Source organism: Anas platyrhynchos, chromosome 1 (genome assembly GCF_047663525.1).
Source record: "Anas platyrhynchos isolate ZD024472 breed Pekin duck chromosome 1, IASCAAS_PekinDuck_T2T, whole genome shotgun sequence".
Taxonomy (NCBI): Eukaryota; Metazoa; Chordata; class Aves; order Anseriformes; family Anatidae; genus Anas; species Anas platyrhynchos.
The window spans coordinates 115,494,410-115,507,591 of record NC_092587.1 but is presented as its reverse complement, the minus strand read 5'-3'; the positions used below and the strand labels follow the sequence as shown (position 1 = coordinate 115,507,591).

General features: G+C 36.2%; 1 protein-coding gene across 11 annotated transcripts in view; it reads right to left on the bottom strand.

Annotated features, from left to right (window-relative positions):
* Positions 1 to 13,182, bottom strand: part of CNKSR2 (connector enhancer of kinase suppressor of Ras 2) — a 218,705-nt gene that overhangs the window by 58,074 nt on the left and 147,449 nt on the right. For all 11 annotated transcript variants that reach the window (XM_027449077.3, XM_027449080.3, XM_027449078.3 and 8 more), the window contains one exon: positions 191 to 239. In XM_027449077.3, the coding sequence (XP_027304878.1) occupies positions 191 to 239 (49 nt within the window). The remainder of the gene's footprint in view (positions 1 to 190; positions 240 to 13,182) is intronic.

Genomic DNA, 13,182 nt, shown 5'->3' with positions numbered 1-13,182 from the left:
GGACAACAGCTTCTCAATATGATGTTCAATTAAGTCAATATGTGTTCAACTGAACTATACTTTTGATTGGAGCTAACAAGTTCTAGTTGTTCTAATATAGTTCTGAAGTATTGGCATATGTACACACTCATGCTTTCAATTCCCTTCCAACCAATAACATCAAAACTATAATCAAAATTTTAATTTTTACCTTTGTTCTTCTTTTTACTTTTCTGCTGTAGAGAAGACTGCTGAAATGTCTACAAGAAAATCAAAACAAAAGAAGTGATAATAGAGTGCTTATATTCAACCATATGATTATTATAAAAGCAGTGCAATGTTGCAAACACTAAAGCCATCACTGTTTAACACTTTCAACCAACAGCCTTCTAGGCTTAAGAAACCTGGCAACTTTGGTCATAAAAAGGTAACATTCTTACAGTTGTAAAGCAAAAGCACACAGTGAAGAATATTAAAATAGGCCACAAATTAGTTTGCCATTAACAACTGAAATTTCTCTATAAAATGGTAAGTCATCTCTCATTCTGTTAATAAGAATAGATTTTTTTTTTTGTTTCCTATGACAGTGAAGCTATGTAGCTCTTGCATTTCTAATAGATGGCCTAATTGTGGTCTTCCTGATATAATTGCTTTAGTTCACTGCCTAATGTAGGTTTGAAGGAAGTGGTATGATGGTCTTTGGGACATCAGATATTTAGGTCAGAAGCAAGTCTAGTATTTTCAAAGATAACAATAAAATTCTGGTTAATCACAACTGGGAAGGTGTCTTCCAAAACAATATTTTGAAATAGAAAATGCATATATATATTATACTTTTTTTACCAGGTTTTGACTAAAAGTATTTCACTCCAGTTGATCCACTTCTGTGAACTAACTCATTGACTTGGAAATAAGATAGGATGGAAATTATTTCTTTAAGATTGTAACATTAAAAATGGCAATGCATATTAACACATTTCATGTTTGTTTCTGTTAAAAAGTACAAAGGCAGATAATCACTATCGCTCCAGTGAATTAAAAAAAAAATCTGTAATTAATCACTTTGGACATTTAATGACACCATTTTAGTTGTTCTGAATTTTAATTTTGTATATAGTTAGACAAATGTATTTGTGCTGAAACTAAGAAAAGACCACATTATAGTGACTAAGCATTAAAACCTTTCAGCTTACCACGAATCAATACAAATATCAAAGCTTTTCTGCCATTTGTTAAAAAATAAATCTAAGCAATAGCACTGAGAGTCCCATAAGCCTGAATCCTGTTCCTAACTGGTAAGACAAACCCTCAGCTCACCTTACAAGACTCTTTTCAATTTAAAGAGCTGTTTTTCTTTTCATTTTCTCCTCCCCATTTCCTGAGCACCTAAGCTCACATGCAGCAGTATGAGGCTGAGCTTCCAAGGGATGTCTCTAATCGCACAGCTGCAGCATTCCCAAGCAGCAGATACTAACATGTTAATGGTGATAAATTACCAGCAATACAACGATAATTAAGTGTAATATCAAGAAATTAACTGGCTCAGTAGACATGCTGAACCCTGGTTAGCTGCATCTGAGGAGAGCTACACAACTTATTGCCACCTCAGATGATCAAAATAGGCCTCCACTGGGAAGAAAAAAAAAAAAGAGAGCAATTGTTTTCTTCCCTGGCTCTTGTCCTTTTCTTCTGCTACTGGTAACAGTTCACTCAACGCATCTCTCAATAAGCTGAGACAGCAATGTTGTCCCAGCTTATGTCACACGAAATATTTCTATACCATGTAGGACTAAGAGGTACTTTTATGGCTCATTGAGGGATAACAGAGTTACGGGGCAGAAGTGAGTAAATAATTCAATTTTTCCTAGATGCTTCAAAAGTCTTACCTAACTGAAAGTTGCTAAAACACACACGCATGCATGCACGAAACCAAAACTTCGGCACTCCTCCTTTAAAAAAGCAGACCAGGTTTATTCTGCTGCTTGACTATTCTGTGCTAATGTTTTCACTGTGCCAAAGGAGAAAAATGCAAACTTCTGCTTGTTTTTCTTAAAAGTGATTCTGAAAGCATATGAGAACATTATCTTCTCTTTAAACATTTTGTCTGCAAACTGAACCTGCAAAAGTGAGCTTGTATTGCTCAACTCCTGACACAGTTTTCGGGAAGAAAGGGTAATGAAAGGGTATCTTTTTTTTTATAGGAAGACAGCACATAATTTAGACATCCAGCCATTTTTCCATGCATTACATCATATTGCAAAACAAAGATTTTATTAAATTCAGTTACTATTCTACATTAGCTCATTAAATAAAATGATAAGGACACAATCTCCAACTGAGCAAAATTCCTGTGAGCTGTGCAAATGGCTTCAGTGATTTTGGCTTCTGGATTAGACTTAGCTTATTTTATATAGGCTTCAGGCTTCATGTTGGTTTCTTACGAAGAAAACCAGCACCAGCTTTTTTATTTTTTTAAAACGAAAAATTTATAAGCAGTATGCATTAGTTAATACATTTCACTTTCAAACTGATATGATATGTAACTCCCCTTTAACCTCCCCCCCCCCCCCAAAAAAAAACAACCAACAACCAACCAACCAAAACAAACCAAAATACCAACACACCAAGTGAAGGTGAAATCTAAAAATGCTTATTCTGGAAAGTCACCAAATGCAACATACTTATCTACAGTCTCTCCCTAGTTACTAGACAGTGAATAAGGCTACCTTCTCAATACCATTTATAATCACAGAATGGATGGGACTTCTGGAGCTTTTATCCTACAACTTGCTAAGAGCAAGGCTTATTTTTCAGTTGGTGCCAATGATGGTTCATGTTCTTCAGGATCATTTCCAGCCTGGATCCAACTATCTGCAAGTAGGAAGACTCCACAATCTCTTTAAGTCACCTGTCCTGATGTTGGCTACCATAATAGTTCCTTTTTTACAGATTAGTTCTGTGATGTGACAAGTATGGAAATAGCATAAATAATTATTTTTAATGCCACAAACTCTAAAAAATATGGATTCACCCCAAAACTATAAATTTAGCTGTACTAAAGAAAGTTTGCTGCAAGATACTGCTCAGTCACCCACCCACAAAGCTGGATTACAATGTATGTAAACTGCATTTTGATTCTGAAACCTGAGCTTTGAGCAACTGTTTTCACATGCATCTTGTCCCAGTTTCCAAGAATTCATCTCGCATACTAATTCTGAAAGCAAGAATAAAATTAAATGGAAACAGTGTTCTATACTAAAGAAAGTTGTTAGTAACTCAAAATAACAAATAATATGGAAAAAAAAAAACTACCACTGAAAAGATGAAATAGATTCTTAACCCAAATGGAAACTTTCATTCCTGAAGAAAATTGACAACTGTTTATTCATATTCTGAATGACATGTTTTCAGTTGCCCAAAAATACAAATACTTTCCGTTACCCAAAAGCAAGATAACACTTGATGGAAAACACCCTTGATTACCCTGAGCCTCAGTTATTTGAATGTAATAATTTTATGCTGTAATATGTGTTGTTTGAGCCTGTTGTACTTAATAATATACCAAAACTAAACTCTCTGACAAATGAACACTAAGAAGAGTATAAGAAAATCTTATTTATATACATATATATTTGCTTGCAATATGAGCAGACTCTAAAGCATACATATTTCAAGAGGAAAACAGATTTTATTTTTTTTTTTGACAAAGGTGCTAGCCTACTTCTAGATGGTATTTGTCTGACCTGTTCCAAGGGCTTGGCTGCATATCCCATCAGCCATTGGAGATTTCATTATGCACTCAAGAGTCATAACAGCTACTCTGTTCCTGCAACTCTTCATTACCAAACTTGCTATGTGGGTTATATTTACTTTCACACTTTTCAAAATGATTGACAGAGTTCTGAAAGCCCATCAGAAAACTGCACCGGTGTAAATAGCAATCTGCCCTAAGGTATACCTCTCCATGCTGTTAGGATTATAGCATAGTAATGTAACTGTAGAGTCAAAAATTTCCAGGTGGAGGTTCACACTCTTAAAAAGAGGTTACCAGCAACCTGTAACTGTGTTTATTCCTTTAGCAAAAAAAAAAAAAAAATCACTTATAGATGTCGTAGCAAAATCAGCAGGTACATAATCACACATCAGCATCATACTACGTACAGCAGAAAGCTTTCAAGAAATGAGAATATCAGGTTTTTCTCTCATTCTCAAAATCTGCTTTCAGTTTCTTGATTAGTACCAAGACACTTGCATATCTGATCAGAAGGGAAGCAAAACTGAAAGCAAGTCATTAACATTCAGAAGCCTGAAAATATGAATACTTATTATAGACTACTTAGCAGTAATTTGATAGCTCTCTATTTGGAAAACTTATTTAAATAAAAGTGTTAAATAATTTAAATTTCAATTGGTTTATTGGTTTCATGACAAATAGGAAAGTTAATCAACTGATCTTCCAATATCAATATTAAATCAGAGCAAAACTGCTATCTATAGAGATGGATATATGATAAACTGTGATGACAGAAAATTTCTATTACAGTTGAACCTAAAATAAAAGTAGAAGACAAATGGAAAACAAATGGTTATCAAAACAATTGATTTGAAGGAACTGGTTATTTCACCAAACTTCAAGAATCTGAGGAAGAAGTCCAAATACTTGGGGTCAAACTATTCCTCTAATACTTATATAAAAGCTTCTCTAAGAGCTAATATGTGTATCTGTGACCAATAGAATATGACATCCATGTTCAAAAAATAGATATATTCTAATAATTACATGGACCCTTTCATGGTTATGGAATATGTAGCTTTACTACAAAAGACATCAAATGAAATTTATTTGAAGATCTGTATTGTCCACAGAGCATAGTGCTCAATCTGATGGATCATAAAAACTTCTTTTAGTTATTTCTTTCTTCACATTTTTCTCAGGGATTCTCCACTTAGTCATTTTTGGAAAGTTGGAAGAGAGTACCAGGTTATGGCAATAACAGTCTCCAACTCTTACCTACATCTAAGCTCATTATGTTTGAGAAGGAAAACAGCAGGTGTCTTTATTAGTGTTTTTTTTTTTTTTTTAGGCTCAAGTCAAAACCAATTTTTCTCAAGCTGCAAATTTAGGCATTAAGGAACTATTTACAGTCATACGGTTCCTCTCTGTCACTCTAAGATAACTTGCTCTAGTTTGAGCAGAGTAGCTTGCAACATTTCTGATTATTGCAACTTTCTGCTGCAGATAGAAAAGTCAGTATCTGGAAAAAAAAAAGGCAGTTGGTGCTACCAATTTGATCAATCTCTCACACTCAATAATTTGACTACATTGACAATGTTCTGTTTTCGCAGTGTTGATGCACTACATATAAGTTTCTCTGTACTTGGTAGGTTGAGATCCAAAATTTTTGGAGATGAAAAGTGAAAAAGGGGAAAAATTCAAGTCTACTTATTGTCATACTACCCATCACTGTTAACAACTCATACTTAAGAGTCATGTATTCCCAACAATGGCATTTTGCTAAATCTTTTTGTTCATCATCTTGTTTAGTCTCCATTAAGAGCTAAAGATAGGTAGTATTAAACATTTTCAAGTATGTTTATGCAAAACATAGTTTTCAAGGACTTTGTTACAAAGGTATCATGACAGAAGACCTCTGGGATTTCATGAAACTTGAAACCTGCTGCCAGTTAGCAATAGAATTGCATTCACAATAGATAACTCATTTGCAGCAAGGCCAAGTACTGACCTCTTAAGTTTAGCTCTCAAAACAAGCAAAACGATTATAGTCAGCTAGGTCTTTAAGCTATCTGAGTCCAAACAGGGCACCTGCAAGGATTTTTTTCTTTTTTTTAGAACAAGAGCTACAGCTGAGCCCAGAGAGGAATTTATTAGCATAGGAGAGAGAAGATGAGGCATGAGTTAATGTTCTGAAGGAATCAGTTATCAAGGCTAAGGGTCAGATGAAACATGCTTACTACACAGCTTACTGTGAGGGTGACAGAGCACTGGAACAGGTTGCCCAGGGAATGTGTGGAGTCTCCTTCTCTGGAGATCTCCAGAAGTCCCTTCCAACCTCAACCATTCTGTGATTCTATCACCTACAGCTGAAATAATACAGAGAACCTACTAAAAAGTGGGATGGGGAAAGTCTGTGCTCCAAGTTATGATGTGATTGTTGAGCCACTTTCCATCACCTATCAGTGGAAATGGTCAACTGGAGGTGTCCCAGACAACTGGAGACTTGCTAATGTGATACCTATCTATAAGAAGGGTCGTAAGGAGGACCCAGGGAACTACAGGCCTGTCAGGCTGCCCTCAGTGCCAGGAAAGGTGATGGAACAGGTCATCTTGAATGCAATCATGCAATGTATGCAGGACAGTCTGGGGATCAGGCCCAGTCAGCGTGGGTTCATGAAAGGCAAGTCCTGTCTGACCAACCTCATCTTCTTCTACGACTGGGTGACCTGCCTGGTGGATGAGAGAAAGCCTGTTGATGTAGTCTGCCTAGACTTCAGCAAAGCCTTTGACATGATCTCCCACAGTATTCTCCTGGAAAAGCTGGCAGCCCATGGCTTGTACAGGTACACTCTTTGCTGGGTTAAAAACTGGCTGGACAGCCAGGCCCAGAGAGTGGTGGTGAATGGAGTGAAATCTATCTGGTCATGAGTGGTGTTCCCCAGGGGTTGGTGTTGGGAACCATCTTCTTTAATACCTTTACTGATGAGGTGGTGGAGTTATTTAACACCCTGGGGGTGTTAAAGGAAAGGCTGGATGTGGTCCTTAGGGTCATGGTTTAGCAGTAATATTGGTGGTAGGGGGACAGTTGGACCAGATGATCTTGGAGGTCTTTTCCAACCTTAATAATTTTATGATCCTATCTAGGATTTTTTTGTGTGTTGACTGGACTTCAGGGACTGCTAAAAGAAAGAACATCTGAAAAAAAAAAGTATATTTGAGTTTGGCAAATCTAATCATGTCCGGTCATGGGGGATGTTTTAGGATATGCTACTATTCCTGTATTCACTAACTGTATCTGACTGTACAAATCCTATTGTATTCTGTTTTCATCTTGCATTTTGCTGCTTATTTGTTCATTTTTCATTTGCATTCTGGATTTTGAACTTCTCATATATTCAACATGGTCTAACTTATCTGTGGCTACAAACTATTTAGATGCCAAAAATGGCATCTAGTAGCACTAAGTTGCAAATAAAGTATTTTAATACATTACAAGAGCTCTAGTTTACAAAATGCCTTTAAAAGGAGGGATAGGTAAAATGCAAATACAGTAAATAGGATGGCCAATATGAGAGAAAATCTAATACAAAAGCATAGTGGTGAATTTATGAAAGGAAAGCCAGAAATATTTCCTAAATTCAAGTCACAAGCTGATCACAAAACAGTCATCATACATGAGTAATTCATAAATCTGTAGCAAGTTGGAATCAAAAGTGATTTACAGGCAAAAGACATCACATTGGATTAACAATGCCCCAAAACCTTCAGTCTCACCTCCCCAAAGGAAAATTTATTGGATCAAATCTTGATCTTTTGGCGCTTTGGTAATACATACTTTTTCTTTCCCTTCACAGCTCTGTGCTCTTGAGCACACTCTATAATAAAATATCATGGCTGGATTTAAAAGGACATGCACTGAGCATTCACTGAGGTTCTAGCTAAGACATTTAATACTAAAACACAATATGAACATTATATATGAACAGACTTTTAAATTTGAAGTTTTGTAGTACAAACAAAATGTCAAAAAGCCAGAATCCTTTTACTAAATATCCTGTGGATATTTCTTTTAAATGGCAGGTACTTCAGAGAGAAGCATGAATCACTGGTCCTGTCAAATGGGTTGTGAGGCTCAGACATACGAACAGTCAGTGGGAGAACAGATCCCAGAATGGGCTTGGTATGTTTTCCTATTTTCCTCCTCCTCCTCTACTTTTTCAGTAAGAAAATAAGAATAAGAAAAATAATTACTATAATAACATATAACATAATAAGAATTGTGCTGCTTTGCAAGGTCTTTCAATGTTAAGACCAAATGAATGCATATTTGAAAAAGTTGGTAAAGCATTAGTTTTTGTGGCAGCAGCCAAAAAGCCCATTGCCAACAAGATTTTTTTACATTTAACCTACAACTCATGTTCCTATTCCTATTCATAGTTCTACCCCTTTCACACAGAAGCTTTTGAAAGGCATCTAAGAAGTATAAGAGCTACAGTACACGGCTATACCATTTATCATGCATAGTTACAGTTCTGACTGGCTTCCTGTATTTTTGGAGCTCCATCCATTACATCATAACACGTGCAATTTATTAGTGACTGCAAGGATAAACAGTATGTGTCTTGACAGAAACATGCTAAAGAGTTTTTTACTGTTAAACATGGCCATCAACACTGAAGCTGCCCAGTTTCTTGATGTCTGTCCTGATACGGTTATATCGCCTGTGCAGGAATCTCTCCTTATTACTGAGTCTACAAAGGCTGATAAAATCAAAGACATCTAATCCTTTCATATAACTTTTATTATAGCCACCTCTCCAAGAAGAATATTCTAGCTAAGGACAGAACTGTGGTTGTCTGAAATCTGATAGTAAGCACAGATTTCTCTGTTGAAGGATTCTTATTCATTCTCCCATTCCAAATTTTTTTAATGTAATATTGGTGTATTCTGTGGTAAATGTTGCATTTAAGGGATATTTTGCACTAGCCTGACAAAGTTGTTAGCACAACACATGCAAAACTTATGCAAATTAAACTTTATTTATTTTTATTTTGTTTTTAAATCTTCAGGCCATTGCAAGAAAATATCGTTGTCCTAATTTCTACCACCAGGAAAAATTTTTCCTTTTAGCCATGAAGCCATAGGACTCTCTAACTGAAATAAAGCAGCAGTAAAACTTCTGGACAATAATAAAATTTAAATGATTTTGATATGATCAAACATTTTCCTCCACTGTATTTTATACCAACAGAACAAGGACTAAGGCACTGTCATAGCTGCCTGAAGCAAATGAGAATAAAAAGTTCAGCTAGACAAGTGCTGTTAATTAGAATAATTTATTCTGAGATCATTCTTCTGCTTTGCATCTACTCTGAAACATGTAAGTTTCGTACCTCCCACACTAGTGGAAGTAATCAATCTAGGAAGTAATCCAGTAAGTAATCTAGGAAGACTTCAGAAAAAATATATTCTTTAATGGCAAATGTCCAAGTTGCATCAGTTGTTCCATTTTGCGTCCATTCTGTGTTCGTTGTTGCATTCATTTAAGCAGGAAAAAGAAACTTAATCATAACCCATTACAGAATAGTACTGAACCCTTTATTTTTATTTCTACTCCCCAGTAATTCCCAGATTAATCTTTTTTTGAATTGAAAGGACCAGTCAGAGAATCACAAAATGCTTGAGGAAGGAGGCACCTGTGAAGATCATCTCCTGTTGACCAAAGCATGGTCATCCAGAGCAGGTTGCTGAGGGCTGTGTCCTGATGGGTTTTGAATATCTCTAAGGACAGAGACTTCACAAACTCTCTGGGCAACCTGCTCCAGTGCTGACGCATCCTCACAGTAAAAACAGCTTTTCTTATGTTTATATGGAATTTCCTGTAATTCAGTTTTTGTCCATTGCCTCTTGTCCTTTCACGAAGCATCAGTGAGAAGAGCCCACCACATGCGTACTCCAAAAACCTCATGGACTGCTTGTGCCCTGCAGTGTTGTTCCTCCAGCAGACATCAGTCAAACAAACCTTGATTGCCCCCTACACCTAGATGCTTTTTGTGGAAGGAGTACATGCACAGATGCTTCTGCAGGAGCTGTTAGAAACACTTCTGAGTATGTCCTTATGCATGATCTCTCTTTCCTATTGCTCGGTCTGGCTGTGCGACAGAGAAAGGTGCAGGGGATGGAGGTACCTTGTAATGAACGAGGGCAGAACTGCTTCAAGGAATATAAACTCTTACAAGTCTCTGTTAGCACTCAGGCATAATATTCTTCCAGTAAAAGAAACTGAAAACTCATTTTGACTTTCAATAGTATTACGTTTTTGGTGAAAAAAAGTCAATAAAACAAAATTGTACATTTCTGGAACTAGGAGGTTACAAAGACTTTAGTGGAACAGGAAATGGGTGCATAGGTGTGTGTGAAAGAAGCAGCATTAGCAAAGAAGATACGCAAGACAGTCACTGAAATGCTTTTTTGATCATCTTTAGAAGACAAAGCATACAAGGCCAAATTTGCTCTTATTCAGTAATGAAGTATTTGTACTGTTCATCAGGAGAAAACATTATCTATTGGTTACATTACTGTTAAGGACAAGTCATTATAATAATTTTCAAGGCTTGGAGATATCCCTGCAATTTGTACCCTTCAGGACTAAAATGACATTTCCAGAAAGTAGTGCTTTCAGCCTCTTTATCTGTGGCACCATGCTACCAGGAATAGCTTGCAGTATTAACTGTAGTAATAATTACACATCAGTACTGAATCCAGGTAGCTCTTGACTACCTAGAAATAACATAATATTTAACAGAGTGGAAGTTTCCATGAGGAAATGAGGGAAAGAGTAATTTGTACTGTAGCCATTGCACATTCTGTTAAAACTCATGCCCAACAGTTGGTTGCATCTATGAATTAAGGTAGAAAAATAACAGTCCATTGCAGGATAAAAGTCACATAACTTGCTGGAATTTAGTGAGATTTCCTCTGAACATAAGATGAAACAGCACTTCTTGGAAGGTAGGGAAAGGTAACATTAGGTCTTTTTAATTCTATGCTGGCCATTGTGACCTTATGGGTACAAAACAACTTAAAAAATTAGTTTTACACTTCATTCTGAAGTCAGCAGTCATTAGTGTTAGAAATATTATTTACTAGGGACAATCGGACAATACTTCACAAGTGAACAAAAAGCAGTCACTGTTATATGAAGAATATGAGGGTTTTTTCCTCCACAGTACAGTAACAGATGGATTGACTGACTAACAGATCAGGCACTAAGCAACAAGTACTTCTTTCCAGTAAAACAGAAACATCTTATAAAATAGCTTCTGTTCAGGAGCCACACTGCTGCAAAGATCAATTCTCCTACTAGGTAGAACCATACAACTTCCCACGTTTTCTGTCAGTATTAGGCTTGAAGGGGCCACTGTAATGTAAGTGGGGCAGAGGAATAGGGCAGAGATTCCTGCTGAGTCAAAACCACTACTTTGAAAAATCACTGGTTTGGAGACAATTGTGCTGCTTGTCAAAGCATTTTGATCAAATGGTATTCTGAAATGGGAATCTGCTCACCCTTAATTCAAACAACATTTTCACTGTTCAGAGTATAAGATTTCTATAATGTCAAATTTCATGGCACACACCAGTCAACGTCCTTGATCCACTGCTTTCATAATCCTGATATTTCCCTTTTGCAAAAAAGGAGCACAGAGAAGTCAAGACCCAGATCTAACTTGTCATACATGTAACATTCCCCACCATATTGCAGTAATAACTCATGCTGAGTCCACTCTGTACAATGCCTAACTTTTTTGCCACTTTTTTGCTACAACATACCATGCTTAATCTCTTTATCAAAGGAGAATAACCAACGGACTAAATCACTTTTTCTGCATTAAAAAATCTCTCAACTGTGCTATTGTGATTATATCAACTACAGTTAATATAAATTACTGGTGTACAAACAATGTTAATACATACAAAGGTAGAAGTCTTCTATCACATAATAAAAGTAGGATGCAACAAGGAATGATTAAATGAAACAGATAACAGAAAAAATACAGAATGGGGATGTGAAAGGAAATTAGGAAATGTACTGAGCTGGGAGATTTATTAGTCAATAGATTTACATCTCCTGACAATGTAAAATTACACTTTCAGAGCATTATATCATATGAAATAGGGGATAAATCTATGCTGGCAGAGCTGGACTAGATGACCTTTACAGTAATTCTCTCACTTTTGAAGAATTCCCCAGCTTCATCATGGAAAGGAATTATAACAGGCCATTTTTTCCCTCATGCTCAGATGCAAAAGAAGATAACAGATAAAATTTAATTATTATTTTTTTTCCACAGAGGAGTTCAATTGTGCTTCATGATGATGACCTATAAACTGATCTCTACAGTGTTTTGCTTTGCTGCAATAGCAATTCTGAATTTTAATAAAAATTACAGAGTATATGGAAATAGATATAAAATCTCCCATATCCAACACCTTCAAATTTCATTTTGGGCAACCAGTTCCACAAGAAGAGAAAACTCATGGTATTAACTAATTCTTTCAAAGAGAAAAAATGTACAGATCAGAAAATATTCTCTCATCTGTGACAAGGATAATATTCCTTGGGAAGAATACAGGTATTATTCCGTATAATTAAAATAATTTAGCACTCCTTCCTGAGGATACAAAATATTACTATTTGACAAACAATATGCTTAAACAGAAGTCAGTATAGAAGCTGTACTTTCTTGAGTTCAAAGGAGCGAGAATCTAGAACTGAAAAAACAAACGTGAGATTACTGAGACACTTTCACAAGACGAATTTAGTTTAATAGTGATATTACAACAGAAACTATGCCTTAAATCTGGACAAGTTACTATTCTTTCAGTCGTTGCTGAAATCTCTGTATTATCACTCACCTCCAACTTTTTTGGCCATGAGGATAGCCAAACAGTGGAACAGGTTGGCCATGAGTTCATGCAAATTCCATCTTTATTAGTTTTCAAGCCCTGACTCGGCAAATCTTTGAATGGCCTGGTCTGACCTCAGAGCTGAGGTCAGACCTCAGCTCTGCTTTAAAATGAAGACGAGTAGAGACCTCCTGAAGTCCCTCCCAGCCTGAATGTTATCCTAATGCACTTTATAGTGCTTTCTGAGATACGTGTGTTTTCTGTGGCAAAGTCACTAGGAGTGATGACTTTCTCCTGCTGGCAGACTAATTGTAATTTTATTCTCTTTCCTCTCCTTTGTCCAACATTTTTTCTTGGAATTAAGACAACCAGACAGTCATTCACACAGTTTACCACCTTTCACTTATCCTATCATCAGCAATTCATGCCCTATTGGAATATGGAGTTTTATAAATTTCTGAATAGGATTAAATGAAAGTGATTAACTGCAATAGTAGAGGACTAAACCCAGGAGGCTCCTCTATCCCTCTATATTGATTATGCTAGTCTAAAAATAATAC